General features: G+C 42.5%; 1 protein-coding gene across 1 annotated transcript in view; it reads left to right on the plus strand.

Moving 5' to 3' along the window:
• Positions 1 to 17,863, plus strand: part of FER1L6 (fer-1 like family member 6) — a 207,098-nt gene that overhangs the window by 51,567 nt on the left and 137,668 nt on the right. Inside the window, exons 6-12 of the mRNA XM_008973935.4 lie at positions 22 to 153; positions 3,939 to 4,001; positions 7,343 to 7,421; positions 9,061 to 9,217; positions 9,809 to 9,995; positions 11,264 to 11,456; positions 14,316 to 14,662. Coding sequence (XP_008972183.3) covers positions 22 to 153; positions 3,939 to 4,001; positions 7,343 to 7,421; positions 9,061 to 9,217; positions 9,809 to 9,995; positions 11,264 to 11,456; positions 14,316 to 14,662 — 1,158 coding nt within the window. The remainder of the gene's footprint in view (positions 1 to 21; positions 154 to 3,938; positions 4,002 to 7,342; positions 7,422 to 9,060; positions 9,218 to 9,808; positions 9,996 to 11,263; positions 11,457 to 14,315; positions 14,663 to 17,863) is intronic.

Here is a 17,863-nt window from a genome sequence, read left to right on the forward strand (position 1 = left end):
CCACACTGCTTTGTGTTGCAGATTGCCATAACCATCACCGAGGCTCGCCAGCTGGTGGGTGAGAACATTGACCCAGTTGTGACCATTGAGATTGGGGATGAGAAGAAGCAAAGCACAGTGAAGGAAGGAACCAACAGCCCATTTTATAATGAAGTAAGTCATGGAGGTCACCCACAGCTTTTGCACTAAGATTCTCTTCACCACCATTCTGCAGGATCCTTCAGTCAAACGAAGAGCTGTACCCCTCCTGCCTCCCTCCCTGGCCCCCAGTTAAGCCCATGGCAAACTGATTCTCCTTACAAACACAGCCCCCTAAAGCTTTTCACAAAAGGGTTGTGGAAAAGAGAGGCAAGGAATTCCTCCTGATTTTAAATTCACTGCTACATTTTCAACATACGTTTTCTTATTTATTATCAGCTCATTTTCATCCATTATAAGCCCTGGGTTTATAGTCAATAAATTGATTGAATGTCGGTTAGGGAGAAGATACATATTCTTTTTCCTGGCAGAGACATTGGAAACTTAATTATTGTTTTTGAAACAGGCATACTACCTTGGAAAGTAAAAGTTACATTTTTTTAAGCTGTGTAGAAATTGTAAAGAAAAATCTCAGATTTCTAAATATCGTACATGCTAAATTCTCTTTTTAAAATAAAAATATTGTTGGGGCGCAGTAGCTTACGCCTGTAATCCCAGCACTTTGGGAGGCCAAGGCGTGTGGATCACGAGGTCAGGAGATCAAGACCATCCTGGCTAACATGGTGAAACCCCATCTCTACTAAAAATACAAAAAAATTAGCCAGGCGTGGTGGCAGGTGCCTGTAGTCCCAGCTACTTGGGAGGCTGCAGCAGAAGAATGGCGTGAACCCAGGAGGCAGAGCTTTCAGTGAGCCGAGATCATGCCATTGCACTCCAGCCTGGGCGACAGAGTGAGACTCCACCTCAAAAAAAAAAAAAAAAAATTACTTGGTGAAAAAATATGGCAAAAGAGACAAAAAGTATAACGATATAGAGTAATGTGTTTCCCTCTGATGTTTGATCCCCAATGCCCTAGTCCTCTCCCTGGAAGCATTCACTCTCACTAGGCATTTGCATATCCTTCCAGAGATATTCCAAGCATGTACCAGAATACAAGGAAATATTGTACCCAAATGGTAGCATTCTATACACACTGTTCTGGACTCTTCACAAAACAACGTATCTTGAAAATAAATCCCTATGGGAGGTACAGCTCATTCCCATTTTGCCTTCCTGGCTGAAGAGTTTTTCATTGCATTGATATGCCATAATATACTAAACCAGTCAGTCTCTCATGAATGCATATGAAATGCTTTTAACCTTTTGCTACTACTTATAAGAGTATAACTGGGTCACAAGGTATGTGCATTTAAAATTTCCATGTCGCTAATTGCCTTCCAAAGAGGTAACAATTTATACTCAAATGAACAGTGCACAGGAGCATTTGCTTACTTGTAGGCTCTTTGACACAATGAATTATTTCAAAAAATGCAGGGCACTCTTAATTCTTATTATCTTGGCCAGATGCAGTGGCTCACACCTGTAATCCCAGCACTTTGGGAGGCCGAGGTGGGCAGATCACGAGGTCAGGAGTTTGAGACCAGCCTGACCAACATGGTGAAAACCCGTCTCTACTAAAAATACAAAAATTAACCGGGTGTGGTGGCGTGTGCCTGTAATCCCATCTAGTCAGGAGGCTGAGGCAGGAGAATTGCTTGAACCTTGGAGGTGGAGGTTGCAGTGAGCCAAGATTTCACCACTGCACTCCAGCCTGGGCAACAAAGCAAGACGTTGTCTCAGAAAAAAAAAAAAAAATCTTAATTATCTTAATTAAAAAAATTAATTAAAAAAAATTAATTATCTTAATGAGAGTGGTCATTTAAAAGGAAGGTAGGGAGAGCATGGATAATGAAATCAACAGAAAATACCCAAATCCCATTGGAGCTAATGACTCCTTTCCTCTTCATCATTTCTGCCTCTGAGCCTTTGACTGTAAGTGAAATGTCAGCAGATTTTCCCTTCTTGTTCCACTCTCTACCCCCAGAAGAGCTTTTGGCATGGATGTAATATGAGATAATATATGAAAATGCTTTAAAACTGCAAAGCTCTACAGATTTATTAATTATAATAATTATGCATACATGTCCTGGATCTAAATGACGTTAAACTGGGCCCAAGTGTAACCGGTAGAAAAATCACATAGAAACACAAAAGTTGATCTAAAAACCTTTGTTACAACTCTCGACCTAAATATTCAAGCCTAAAGTTCATCAGATGCTGAAGGAACCCCTTAGTTGGAGCTGGGGAATATTTCCCAGCTAGAAGAATATGTGTTGGCCAGGAGGTCTCAGAAGCCTATGTGAGGCAGTTGAGTCTGAAACATATGAAACCCATCAGAAGGTAATAAATATTGCAACTCATTTGTCCATCCAAAGGAAGCCACAGCATCTGGTGTATTCAGAGAATGAAGAATGTTGTGGAAGTGAATTTTCCACATAAATTTTGAACATCAGGACTCTGAAAAAGTTTAAGCATATATATGAGAAATTTCCTGAAATGTTGTATGTATTGTCTTGTCTTCTTAAACAGAAGACACTGAACAGAATGGAATCTTTGGTTGATCTCTAAGGACCACCATTTTGAGGATCTCTTATAATGTATGATGACATTTTTTGGTTCCCACATTTTGCTTTTTCTGTTTTGCCCTTTGAAAGCAGGCCATCGTCATTTGGTCAGTTCCTCCTTTCTTACTGCGGCTGTGTCCATCTCTAAGGGGCCATTCTTCCACTCTACAGCTCAAAAAAGAAAATCCAGGAAACAGCTTCCCAGGCCTGCCTTCCTAGTCCCCCTCAGTTCCCAAAACACACAAACCAGGACAAAACACCACTTCAGTTTTCTGCATCTTATAGTCTTACAACCTCGAGTTTGGGAGGATCTTGACTCAAGAGTCAGATGGTGAAATATCTAGTACTTGATCCCCTTGTGTGATAATGTCAAGAGAACTAAGGTTTGGTCCCAGGCCCAACAATAACTAGCAATAGGAATCTGGGTAGCATCTTTTAAATTCTTTAGTCTTCAGTCTTATCTGTAAAACATGGGGCTGGTCTAGATAATTTCTCCAACTCCGAAATTCAATCATGTTCTTAATATTAAAAATCCTCATGTCCATAGTTTTTTGTATTCTCTCCCTGGTAAATCCTGGTAATTTCACAGGGATGTTTGAAACTGAAAAATCCTGGGAAAAGTAGATTTTAGTCAAGTCCACTCCAATTTAAAACCATACTGAAATACCATTTTCACTCATAATTATAAATAAAAAAATGACACTCTCGAGGGTTGATAAGATTATAGAGAGATGGCTATTTTCATGTTGCCAGTGAGAATATAAAATTCCCATTTGGGGAAAAAATTTATACTATCTATTCAAAAGTTATATGCACTTAATCTATGACCTGACAATTCCATTTCTCATGTTCATTTTGGAGGATTACTGACACATATCCTATGCAAGAATGTGATTGATAGCATTGTTTTCATTTGAGACCAGCCTAGGCAACATAGTGAGAACCTGTCTCTACAAAAAATTTAAAAAAAAATTATCCAGGTGTGGTGGTATAGGCCTGTAGTCCCAGCTACTCAGGAGGCTGAGATGGGAGGATTACTTGAGCCCTGGGAGGCTGAGGCTGCTGTGAGCCCTAATTGCGCCACTGCACTCCAACCTAGCCGACAGAAAAAAACCCTGTCTCCAAAAAAAAAAAAAAAAAAAAAAAAAGAGAATTGACAATTGACAATCAATTGATGATGTATACATATTCATGCAGCAGTTGGTTAGAATGACAAAGATCTAAATCCACTCCAAGGACAGGATTCTTAGGTGCAAGCCTGGGGTTGATGACCAGAATGAACTTTTTGTTTTGCAGTACTTTGTCTTCGACTTCATTGGGCCCCAAGTGCATCTTTTTGACAAGATCATCAAAATCTCCGTAAGTATAGCATTGGTGGTAATAGTTGTGGAGAGGTGGGAGACATTTTGGGCATTGGGGACTCTCTGGGACAACTCAGCATACTCAGCGGGGAATAGATTCAGGAGGGCAAGTGTCAGTTAGTGAATCTAACCAACAGGCAGAACTTGAAATCACCAGTATGGAGATGTCTGGGAAGAAAAACCACCTCAAGAAGATCTATGCTTCTTGGAAGCAAGTGGTAAGCTATGGTAAAGCTATTACTGATTGAATTATGTAGCTTACTAGTGTGGGAATGTGAGACACGTGCTTCAGGTGACATCTTAATGCATTGTCAGTTTTAGTTGTTTTTTTTTTTTAAATCAGGCAAATGTAGGTGTTTCTTTCTTGGGCTGGTATCTACACTACTGATCATTAATCACATCTCCTCCTCCTCCTAGTTGGGTAATGAATAAAGAAATAGGAACAAGTACCAGGAAAAAAGTATCAGTCTCATCAATGGTAATGCTGGATCAGAGGATGTGATTTGGACTAAGTGGTGGCCATTGGGATTTTCAAAAGTTGCCTCTGAGTGTAGGCCTCAGGACCTGCCCTTGGGAAATTGAGTCTGCTGCATAGACTCTTCCTCAGCCCTGCCAGGGGAAGTGCAGATACAGAGCTTCCTGCTTTAAGGGCCCAATCCAACTTTGCCCACTACATGGAGGACAGGAATGGGAAGGGGAAGTGCCCATGTTGAAGCCAGACTGATCCAAATGAGAGAGAAGTCAGGCCAAATGGGATTGTTACAAACTTTGCACCATTCAGCAAAGGGACAGAGACCAATGGATGACATACTGCATCTACCTTACCAGCGTGACAGATCACCACGGCTTCTCCCAAGGTGGTGACGGATTGCTGGAGAGTAAGTTTCTCTCTTCCAAACAGTTCTAAGAGGATACAGTTCCTAGTTCATGTGTCAGTGTAGGAAGTCTGGCGAATAAGGGAATGATTTCTTCAACAGTCAGCTCTAATCAGAATTGTGAGGATGACAAAACTTATTTTGAAGATTTTCTTTCCTGTCTTTATCACTGACTCAATATAATATCTAAACAGATATATAAAATATGTTCCCTTTAACCACAGCTGACTGTCAGCAAAGTCCTGCATTATGGCCTAGGTAAATAGTGGAATTATGACATTACCCTTCCCAGGAGACTTGAAGAATGTGACTCTTGAAGAATGAGAAGTCACCCAGAGCCAAACAATCTTAAGGTTTGAATTTCAGGCATGATGACAAGTGGTGCAGGTGATATTTCAGGACCTGGGACAATGCCCAGGACTTTGTTCCATTGCTCAGGCAACCATCTGTTTATGGAATCAGCTCCATAGGAGGCTTCTAAGGACTGTCTGATGAACAGTTAATCACTAGATTTTTATATTGTGCCATAGACCAGGGTCAGGACTGTTTGTGGGACATGTGGACTTCTAGACAGAGGATCAAAGCTACCATTGCCTATCTCTATTTCTCTACCTTCGAAGAAGAGAAGACTTTAGTGTCCCTAAAAGACTCTAAGAGACAAAAGATTTTAAAATAAAATCTTCCCTTGAGAGGGGAATGTTTAACACAACTTTTCTGTTAGTCCATGAACTGAAAGTCAGTATGCCCAGAATATATATGACATGGGATAAGAAGTGGGGGAGTGCTGTAAGCAGATGCTATTGGGACAGCCAGCCTGTAACACACCCTGGTGGTGCCAAAGACAGTCTTCCCTTCTCAGTGGCCAAGGCATGCAGGGCTCCCAGTACTCTGTGTGTGAGACATCCCCAGAGTCCTGGTGATTTAACACTTGACCACACCAGGATTGCCTGGTACTCAACCACTGGATGGATGACTTTAAGAGGCATCCTGTGTTATTTAAAGATTTGTTCGGGGCTCTTGCATTTCATCTTGCCCACAGGGACTCTCAACCTGAGAAGAGAACTTGAAACTGGCTTGTGTTCTTTCTCAGGCCTTTGGAAAAACACATGAGCAAATGCAAGCATGTTGGGTTTTGGAGTGAACATTATGTGAGCATCCTTCTGTAGCTGCTCTATTTGAGCCAGGCTGCCTGTACTTCACCTTGGTTCTCTGACACCCATGGAAAGTTTAGGTTAGGGAGAGAGAGTGGAAAGAGAAATGAGGAGGGCTGTCATTTCTTGAGGTCAACTGAATTTCTTTTGCTTCGCAAAAAGGAGCTGTTTAGAAGCTGCAAAAGCCTTCCGTTCATCTGTCATTCAATTAGTCATTCATTAATTCACTGAATGTTTATTGAATATCTATTGTGAACAAGGCCATGTGATGGGTGGATGACAGGAGGAAACTGTCCTTGACTTAAGGAACTTACAGGATTTTATAGTTAGAAGGAAGCTCAGAGGACATCTTGTATAACTTCCAACTGGTGCCAGAATCCTTCTCCTCTTCCTTTACTACATGGAGTTCTTGGGGGCATAACTTGATTATTTGCAGTGATAGGGAGGTCGCTACCTCTAGGAAAGCTCATTCCATTGCTGGGAAGTTCTGACAGTTATAAACGTTGTTCTTATATTGAGTGGAAATCTCTCATCCTGTTATTTGGGAACCATAGAGGGGGACTTACTCTCTCTTCTGCATGACAGCATTTTCATGATTTAAAGACACTTCAGTTGCCATTGCCCTTTCTCCACACCTGCCAGTTTTCTCTTTTATGGGTGACAGATTGAACTTTTCTCCTGGTTCTTCAGCAGTTTCTCATACGCTGTGGCTTTTCAACCTGGCACCAGCTCTGCACCTTCCTTTAGAACTTCCTCATCTTGAGAGCATTAGCATGAAAATGGGCTGCTGTAACCAAGCCAGGCCCTCTGCTGGCCCTGATCAGACAGAATATTGAGGATGATTACCTCCTTTGTTCTCACCGTTGTACATGCCTAAAATGATTCAAGGCAATATGTGATGAGTTCTCTGAGAAAGTTGTGAGCAAAGTTGCAGGAGTTTAGCGGAGAAAAGGAACACTTTCAGTTTGTGGGGACTGAATGGCGGAGGTGACATATGTTCTAGGTATTGAAAGATAGGGAAAATTTCAGCAGGAAGAGATGGGTGTTGAAGGGTGAGCTGTACTCAGGTTTATTTTGGTTAAAGGAAGCTTGCAGGCACTGAGAGTTGACAGGCATCCTTCTATGGAAGATTAGCTAAAATCCTGCTAAGAGCAAGAGATGAAGGTGATGAGGGGCTTCTGGAGGTCCTTTACAGCCTTGTGGTTTGATGGCCAAACTCCACTGTGCTCCAGACAGGGTCAAAGCTAGACAAGGGTCAAGGCCTCTTATCCTCAAGGTAAATCTGCCATACTCCCTGCTCTATCTCTCCTCAGGTCTTTCACCACAAGCTGATAGGAAGTGTACTGATTGGCTCTTTCAAAGTAGACCTGGGGACCGTGTACAACCAACCTGGTAAGAAAACATCACCTCCCCATCTGTCTCTCACTTGTCTTTGGTTTATAGCACCTGGAGTCATCCCATTCATTCACTCACCTGTGTGACCATTCATTCAATAACACTGAGCACCAGTTATACAAAGTTGAATGAGACATAACTCTTGCCCTCAAATGTTTTACAGTCTAATGATAAAATTATTTTATATGTCTACTTCTGGGGAGTTTTTTTTCTCACACAAATTCTGTCCAGTCGAGATATGGACAGGAGAGGCAATGGAATATAGGAACTAAGAATACAGACTCTGGAGTCAGATTGCCTGGGTTCGAATCCCACTCTATGTCCTAGCTGTGCAACCTTGGGCAAATGACTTAACTTCTCTGGGCCTCAGTTTCCTCATCTGTAGAAATGAAGATAACTTACTACTTCCTTCATAGGTTTGTTGGAGGATTGAGTAAGTTAATATACACAAAATGCTTAGTAAAGAGTCTCACTCATAAAAATGACTACAGCATTTTGTATCCTTATACAAAGGATTTGCTGTACTTATTATTATCCCTGATTTGTAGGAAAGAGAAACTCAGAAAAGCAACGTAATTTGTTCAAGGTCAAGAACAAGTAAGTAAAAGAGCCAGCACAGATCTTTTTATGAAAGGCCCCCTATCTTCAACAGGGATTCCAACTCCTGTGACTGTGGGGGCCAGACAGGGAGCATAGCTGCGTGCAGCAGCCTGAGTGTGAGGCATGAAGGAACAGTGGAGTCTGGGAAAGGAGACAGGAAGGCTTGTGCTCCATATACAAGGGCAGTGGCTATTCAGCGCCTTTGGTATTTACTGCCATGTAGAAATGTGAAGCCATTGGCCAGGTGCAGTGGCTCACACCTGTAATCCTGGCACTTTGAGAGGTCAAGGTGGGTGGATCACTTGAGGTCAGGAGTTCAAGACCAGCCTGGCCAATATGGTGAAGCCCCATCTCTACTAAAAATACAAAAATTAGCTGGGCGTGATGGTGCACACCTGTAGTCCCAGCTACTTGGAAGGCTGTGGCAGGAGAATGGCTTGAACAAGGGAGGCAGAGGTTGCAGTGAGCTAAGATCATGCCATTGCTCTCCAGCTTGGGCATTACCATTGCTCTCCAGCCTGGGCATCACAGCGAGACTCTGTCTCAAAAAAAAAAAAAAAAAAAAAAAAGAAATGTGAAGCTAGTATTGCCAGAACTTACCATTTTTAAAGAAAAGCCGGAAGTCTAGATTATGTAAGCCATCTTGGAAGTTTTGACTCACAGTGAGGCCAAACAAAAAGACCAAGGAGCCACGTTTACGTCCTGTGGGTAAATAATACGTATGTGACTTCTACACTTCATTAATGTCCTCCTATTCCATCAAAGATGGAACTTTGTCTTAGTGATTTCTACTAGGTCAATGGCTTCCCAAGAATCTATGGTAAATTGGGGGAAAAGATGGAGAACTGGTAGGAAGCAAAGGGAGAGGAGGGAAAGGAAGAGGCAAGCAGCATGAGGTTTGGAAAAAACTGAGATGATTTACCACCTAGAGCAACAGAGGGAGGAGAGCCTGGGAGGCCTTGGTGTGTGGGAGAGAAAGGGGTGGGGCTGCTGGGCCCATCTGTGAAGGATGTGAGCTGCCAGGGTGCTTTCACAGGTCATCAGTTCTGCGACAAGTGGGCCCTGCTCACAGACCCTGGTGACATCAGGACTGGCACCAAGGGGTACCTGAAATGTGACATCAGCGTCATGGGAAAAGGTGATGTCTTGAAGACCAGCCCTAAAACTTCTGACACCGAGGAGCCAATAGAAAAGTAAGACAGGTCCATCCTGGGCTGTGCATAGAAATGATATGTCCAATTTTAATCTCTTTCCCCTCCCTCACCACTTTTCTTATGGGTACATGAGAACCATGCTTCTTCTCAGCTTGGTCACCTGGCATTCAGCTCTATCAGACACCAAGATGTGTCCTATTAAGGTATGACTCTCCTTCAGGAGGTCAGGTTCTAGGACAAGAACTGTCTGTCTTCCTATAATAACCCATAATAGATAAGCTATTCCTAAGCTTATCCAATTTTTCTGAATGTAGCTGAGTTTTCTTTGAAGGAATTATAATTTCAATCACTGGTTTGTGATGTGGGAAGACTTAAATGCACCTCTTTTAAGGTTCAGAGTGGGAGACATTATTTATCCTATCCTAGGACCTGAACGAGGTTGCATTCACTCTATTCATACCATTCTCTGTCATTTACACTACAAAGAATACTCATTTCAGCAATGAATCTTACTCTTTTCAGATTTGTCTTATATTGGGATCTTTCTTTCTGCCTCCAAATTGCTCCTGTCTTTTCTCTCTGTTTCTTCAATTGAGAGAGCTTTTTCATTTGTTTTTGTCTCCCTCTAAGGAACCTTTTGATCCCCAATGGGTTTCCGTCAGAGAGACCCTGGGCCAGATTCTATGTGAGACTCTACAAAGCAGAAGGCTTGCCCAAAATGAATTCAAGCATCATGGCGAACGTCACCAAGGCATTTGTGGGTGACAGTAAGGACCTGGTGGATCCCTTTGTGGAGGTCTCCTTTGCTGGGCAGATGGTGAGGAACCATTGTCACTAACACTGCCTGCTAGGCCAGGGCCCTGCTCTCTATCCAAGATATGTTTAATCAAATCAAATTAATAAAAATTAGGAAGTGCCTTGAAAGCAAAAGCTTGTTACAAAAAGGCAATGGGGCCAGGTGAGGTGGCTCACATCTGTAATCCCAGCACTTTGGCAGGCTGAGGCGGTGAATCACTTGAGGCCAGGAGCTCAAGACCAGCCTGGCCAACATGGCGAAACCCTGTCTCAACTAAAAACACACAAAAAATTAGCTGGGCGTGGTGGCGCACCCCTGTAATCCCAGCTACTGGGTGGCTAAGGCATAAGAATTGCTTGAACTTGAGAGGCGGAGGTTGCAGTGAGCAGAGATTGTACCACTGTGCTCCAGCCTGGGTGACAGAGCAAGACTCTGTCTTTAAAAAAAAAAAAAAAGAAAAGGCAACGGGATGTGGCAGGGAAATAGGGGCGGGTTACCCACTCACTCTTCATTGGAGAAAATGGAAAGGAGCTATGGGTGGATTGTGGTTTAGGATACAGGCAGACAGGCATCCTTCCTCACCCCTGGCTACTTCTCTGAGCTGTTTATTCAGTCCCCACGTCCGGTAGAATTTCCACCCACCTCCTGACCTGTTCCACAATCTCCCCAGGTAGTCCTTGTCTTATGTAAGCCTGGACATCGCTTTTCCCTGCTCAGGAGCCATTGGAGGTGTCAGGGCCTGTGTACGTGGTCAGAGATTAACCCTGGTTGGCTGGATTTTGAAGCTTCAACTCACACACGTTATCTCTGCCATTAAAATACAGAACTACCCTGATTGTGTCCCCTTGGCAGGGGTGAACACTGAAGTATTTTTGACTTGGGCTGAACTTGGAGATCATATAAGACATCACCTCCATTTTATGACAAGGAAATTGAGGTCCAGACTGGAAGAGTGATTCACACAAGGTCATACTTCTACAAAATATGAGCTCATGGTCTAACTACATCCACTGTATTTCTGGAGATGCACAGAACTCCCATTCCCCAATATGCTGATCAGAACTTCCTGAGGGCGGGGCTGTGATGTGACTTTGTCTCAGATACCTGGCACAGTGTCCAGCATAGAGCAGGTCATCAGTCACATTCGCTGAGTGTAACTGATTTTCGCAGGTGTCAGAAGCAGGTTCATTATCTTTGAAAACTCGCTTTATACTTCCAGCTGGCTTGAAGAGTTTTCTGTAGTCAGTCAGTCCCTTTCATGACTCATGTCCTCCTGGCTGTGTTTTTAGGGGCGAACCACAGTGCAGAAGAACTGTGCTGATCCTGTGTGGCATGAACAGGTGATCTTCAAGGAAATGTTCCCTCCCTTGTGTCGGAGGGTGAAAATCCAGGTGTGGGATGAAGGCAGCATGAATGACGTAGCACTGGCAACCCATTTCATTGACCTGAAGAAAATCTCCAACGAACAGGATGGAGACAAAGGTAAAGTCCCATCCATCTGACTTGAAAAATGTCTTAAAATGCTTGCTTTAGAGCCCTCATCTTTAAAAGGGGTGGGCTAGAGCAGCAGTCCCCAGCCTTTCTGGCACCAGATAACAGTTTTATGGAAGACTATTTTTCCATGAATGGGTAGGGGGATGGTTTTGGGATGAAACTGTTCCACTTCAGATCATCGGGCATTAGCCTCCTCATAAGGAGCATGCAACCTAGGTCCTTCATATGTGCAGTTCATAGTATGGTTTGTACTCCTATGAGAATCTATTGCCACCGCTAATCTGACAGACGGAGCTAGGTGGTAATACTCACTTGCCTGCTGCTCATCTCTTGCGGCCCAGTTCCTAACAGGATGGGTACTGGTCCATGGCTCTGGGCGGTCAGGGGCCCCTGGGTTAGAGCACCTTCCAGGTATTAGGCACTTTCCATGCTACTGTAGGGTCTGTGGTTTGAGTTGGTTCAGGGCAATGGATGAAGCCAGGCTCTGGGAGCCAGGAAGTTTGCTCCTGGTCCCAGGTCTTCCATAAACACTGCTATGTGTCCTTGAGGAAGTCAGTCTTCCCATAATTGAAAAATGAGACATTTAGAGTAAATCAGAGATTGGTAAACTAAGGTCTATGGGCCAAATATGGCCTACTACATATTTTAGTATGGCCCATAAAATAAATGGTACCAACAAAAATTTGTGTCTTCAACTCATTGATGGGAGCCTGAGAGCGCAGGAATAGCAGCGAGGTGCACTGACTCTGCACACTGTGAGCCAGGGTGGGAGCTGAGAGCTGGTGGATTAGCTCAGCTAATCCACTGAACCAGCCAGGCGGAGGTCAGGTAAAAGAATTTCCACTCAGTTATATGGCTCTTTATTTGCAAAACCCAAATTAGTAGATAATTCTTTGAAAAGCCCAACAAACCTTCCCTTTTTTAAATTCCCAGGCAATCTTTCTCTGTGCTACAAATTTATACTAATTGACATATTTTTTGCATACATACATGCACATGCATGTGTATCTACATATAATCACACATACATATACATATATGTACAAATATATACACTAATAAATATATCACATATCATCTGTATATGGTTAATGTAATTATTTTAATTTTTTACTTGATTAGACTAAAGGCATGTCAAGAGCAGTAAACAAGATTTACACATTTTTATGTCCCTAACAGATACCATAGAGAGGCCTCAGTAAATAAATACCTTTGTCTAAATCTTTACATTATGGAAGTGTTTGCCACAAGATTGCTATATGCAGAAAGCACCCTTGGCCCATCTATACAATATCTCAGCTAGATGTAAACATGTTTTATTTACAACCTTTTAGGAACATCTTGATGGCATTCAGGAAGATATACATCAGTGATTTAAAATATAGACATCAGGACCATAAAATCTTTCTATCCTTTTCAATACAATATTCTTATATTTAAGTCTACTCAAGGAAGGGCTAGAATCCAGGCTATGGGAGTAGGGGATAGGAAATGTGTAGGCATAAAACTATTGATAATAGTTTCCATATATGGAAACATCTAATTGTCCACACTGGGGGATTGTTAAGCAGATTATGATATAATTGCTTTTTCATAATAATAGCCCATATTCTTAGCACTTCCTAAGGGCCTGCGTGAAGCACTCAATTGATAGTTTCTTTTAATTTTGAGAAATGAAATGCCATATACTGAGTGGAAATTCTTTTGCCTGACCTCTGCCTGGCTGGCTCAGTGGATTAGCTAGGGCTCAAAACTAAAGATGAAACAGGTACTATTAACATCTCCCTTTTAGAGGTGAGGAAACTGAAGCATGGGGAAGTTTAAAAACTGCCCAAGGTCACACAGCTTGAACATGACAGAGCTGAGATTTGAACTCAGGCCTCAGAGCCCCCAGGCTGTACTGCCTGTCATCGAGCTGTTGCCATAGTGATGATCCCATAGACACTGCATTTTCTCAGACACTATGTATTAAGAAGTGAAAATACTTACATCAGCAGTAAGTTCAAATCATCAGGTCTCTTAAATTCTATGTTCAGAACGTATCTTGAAACATTTACCTATGTCAGTCTCCACTACCTTCACCCTAGTTCAAGATGCTGGTCTTCAGTTTTGATGATGAAGTGGTCCTTGAACCAGTTAGCCTTCTAACCCTTCATGTAACAGCCATAGTGATCTTAAGACATATGATTATGTCACATCTTTGCTTAAATTCCTTTAAAACATTTCTGTAGTTTTTAGGATAAAGGCCAAAATTTTTATCAAGGCCCCAAGACCCACCTACCTCTTCAAACTCTCCCACAGAGTTCATCTCTAGCTCCAAGCTCCTTTCTAACTGGCACATGCTCCTCCCTCTAGCCAGAACACACACTCTCTCTCTTCTCTGCCTGCCTAACTCCCCTCTATGTTACATCAGCCTGTTACTTTTTCTTGCAACACAAAGTGTATTTCCTCCATAGTGTTTGCACTGTAAATATTTATTTGTTTAATGTTTACGCCTGCTTTGTTCTCCAGCAGGCTCTGTTTAGTATCTAGCATTGTACCTGGCACTAAACATAGAGCCTACTGGAGAACATGGGGGAATCAATAAACATTTGATGAATAAGTGAACAGAACAGAATGCAGATTGGCATTTATGGTGTTAGTACAACTGTGAACAAGTGTAAACATGAATGCAAAAAAAGACTAGAAGGAAATATGGCAAGATGGCAATCGTTGTCTTTTGGTCATGGGATATCCTGTCAATATTTTCTTTCGTCTTTCTTGGATATTCTACATTTTGAAATGAATGTGTGCAACTTTTATAAAGCAAAAACATAATGAGATAACTAAAACCTGGGGTCTCTCTAGGCTTTCTGCCCACCTTTGGGCCTGCCTGGATTAACCTGTATGGCTCACCCAGGAACCACAGTCTGATGGATGACTACCAGGAAATGAATGAAGGCTTTGGGGAAGGTGTATCATTCAGGGGCAGAATCTTGGTAGAAATTGCTGTGGAAATCCTCTCAGGAGGGGCACAGGAATCTAAGTTTTCCAAGGCCCTGAAGGAGCTCAAGTTGCCTTCCAAGGACAAAGACTCCAAATCTTCCAAAGGTAAAGACAAGGCTGACAAAACTGAAGATGGAAAATCCCAACAGGCTTCAAACAAAACTAACTCAACCGAGGTGGAGGTGGAATCGTTCGATGTCCCCCCGGAGGTAGGTCTGGGCACTGCTTTATGGTACTTTACCTGTGAGGTGAACCAGAGCAGTGACTGCCCCTGCCACAGGTTCCTGAAGGTGTTGTCAGAATGTGTCTTATTCCCTCTGAAAAATTTGTGTTGGCCCAGCCCTGGGTTCTCAGGCTGATCCTCTGCCCCCTCTTGCACACTTCACAGCCATCTGCCTATGATAAATTCCTTTGAATCCCCCACTCCCCCAAATACAATTCCCATGGAAACCCAAGTAAAGAGAAATAAAAGTGCTCCGGAGGAGTTGGTGGGAGTGGGTGGTACGGGATTAATTAAACTCTATCTGTGGCCTAATTTTATTTAGTTGTGTTAGCTTAGAGTAAGCTCCGGATGGGAGATAATTTTGGATGAGGAATGAAGAGGAGGAAGAGTAGGTGACAAGCTGGGATATAAGAAATTGAGAAACCAACTCCCCTACCCCAAACCTGTGCGGGAAACCACAACTTTAGGGAATGCTTATTACTCACCATGAAGCATGTTAGCACTTTCCCAGCCTGGTTCTGTCTTATGGGAAAGAGATCTGAGACTCTAAGAGGAATACAAATGGTGAATATTCTCTCTACTGTTTAGTTTATCAATGGTAACTTGCAGTTAAGCAAATGAAAGAGCTTCATGTTTTGTCAGTAGCAGAGGTAGGTAGATTCCAGCTCCTAGCTCGACTAATTCTGCCTCTGGAAGTGTGCTCGGTCAACTAGGCGATAATTTCGGGTAGGGAAGGGAGGTGATGCTCAAAATCCCAGAGCTGTTCATTTCTAGGAGAGACTGGAGAGTCCAAAGGGGTATAGCAGCAGGTCACCTTAGCCTTGGAAGAGGCATTTGTTTTGATTGCTGGGTTCTAATAAATCTTAAGAAACCGTGTAGGGGAGTGGTTGGAGCATAGGGCTGGAAATCTTGGGGTGGGTTGTAGTTATGGCTCCGATACTAACACCTCTCTGTGTTTTAGTTTACCCATCAACAAAATGAAATAGTTAATAGTTACCCTGCCATAGGCATATTTGGGGGTTAAATGAGGAAATGCATGTCAAATGGTTAGCAGAGTTCTTAGCACATACATAGGAAGTAGGCAATGCATTTGTTGTTGTTGTTGTCGTCAGTGTCGCTATGGTTTTCTCCCACCACCAGGAAGCAGCTATTCAGAGCTTTCCAATCTGTTTGTGACTTTGGAAATTTAGTGGACCTCCCCAGTTCTCTCCTCTGAGCTCACATACTGTATTGGGAAATATTATCTGAAAACGTGTGCGCCAGTTTCTTGTGGTTAGAACTTATTATCTATATGGGATTGTGTTTAGGGGTGTTTCTTGAGAATACATGCCAACTTTGGAGACTTAACTTTGAATTTCACCAGAAGTTGTGGGTGGCTTAGTAGCTACCTAAGCTGATATCTCCATCTATCCCTGTAGTCGTTTTTCCTGCTGTGGGTTGAAGCTGTCTATTCTTTTCTAAACAAGGATTGCCAAGTAGAAAGAGGCTAGAAAAATATTTTCTTCATCCAAGTCGAAATATCTTTAAGATATTTTGATGAAGACACTTGAAGCAGATTCTATCAGAAAGCAAGGGAAGTTGGGAACTTATGTGGGGTAGAAAGTACATTTGTCTACAGGCTATGGGGGGTGTATCTTGGCTATTGTGTAGTAGGTAATAGGTAAAATTCAGACACTATTTAAACCCTTATTTCCCCTCCCTCCTCTCTTCATCTTGGCTTCTTGTTGGTGGCCAGTATCTTGCTGGATTTATTAGTTATCTATGGCTGCATGATAACATATCTCAAAACTTGGCAGCTTAAAACAACAAACACTTATTTTCTCTGTAGATGAGTAATTTGGGAATAGCATGGCTCAGTGGTTCTGCCTCAGGATCTCATGAAGTTTCCATCAAGGCGAGGGCAGGGGCTGTCATGATCTGAAGGTTTGACTGTGGCTGGAGAACCCACTTTGAAGATGGCTCCTCACATGGCAGGAGACTGTGATTCTTTGTTGGCTCTTGGCAGGAGGCCTCATCCTCATTCTGTGGATCCTCCTACAGACTGCTTGAGGATCCTGTGACATGGCAGCTGGCCTTCTCCAGATCCAAGAGGGAGCAAGACTGAAACTGTCTTTCATGACCTGGCCACAGAAGTCACACAATGACATATCTGCTATGTTCTGTTTGTTAGAAATGAATCATTTAGTCCAGCCTGTCCTCAAAGGGAGGAGAATTAGGTTTCATTTTTTGAGGGGAACATTAGCAAAGAATTTGTGGATATATTTTAAAGCCACCACAGTGGGCTTCAACCTTCCTCACACCTGAACAGCTCATGGCTCACCCTCATCAACATGATGATGCCGTTTCTTTCAGCATCTTCTTTTTCAACTGGTTCTCAAGCTCCAATCTCCCCTCTCCCCAGCTGCAGCCGTACCTTCATTGCCCATCTGGACAGTTGAGAGGTCCCATGATGCTGGCTTTGTCAACTCACCCCCATTACCCCTCAAAGCTTATCTCCCCTGTGCCAGATTTTCACAGATCATAGCCAATCTAAAAATGGGTTCATTTTTAAAATTCTGTGAACACACTGACTAGCTTCTTATTTAAATGTCATCCTCGATATTGGTAAGAATAAAAATAGAGCCTAACTCCATGGAGTTTATGATATAGAAGGAGAGGTATGAAATATAAATGTAACAGGAAGTAGAAAGTGGTAAGTGCTTTAAGGAGGTACAGATAAAGTGCTGTTATTTCCTGGAGTGAGTGAAGTATAATTATTAAAATGTTAAGCCCCCAAGTAAGAGAGCTGGATGTAAATTGTGGCAGTATGGTGCAGTGGTTACTGGTTGGCCTCTGGAGAAACATTGCCTGCATTTGAACCTGAGTAAGTGACTTAACATTCCTATGCTTATTTCCAAGAATAACCTCTTGCTTCTCAACCTCTTATTAAGGATTTGATAAATGAATATATGCAAATATGCTCAGAACAGAGCCTCATACATAGTGCTCAATAAATCTTAGTTATGCTTAATAATTTTGGGCAGAGATTTAATCTCACCAGACTGCAGTGTCGTTGTCTGTGAGTGAGTAAAGTAGAAATGCCTCTTTCCTGCTGTAGTTGTGAGAATTACAGGATATAGTGTGGGCAAAATTCTTAATACCATATCTGACACATAGTAAGAGGTCAGTAAACATTACCTATCATCAT

This window comes from Pan paniscus, chromosome 7 (assembly GCF_029289425.2).
Source record: "Pan paniscus chromosome 7, NHGRI_mPanPan1-v2.0_pri, whole genome shotgun sequence".
Classification (NCBI taxonomy): Eukaryota; Metazoa; Chordata; class Mammalia; order Primates; family Hominidae; genus Pan; species Pan paniscus.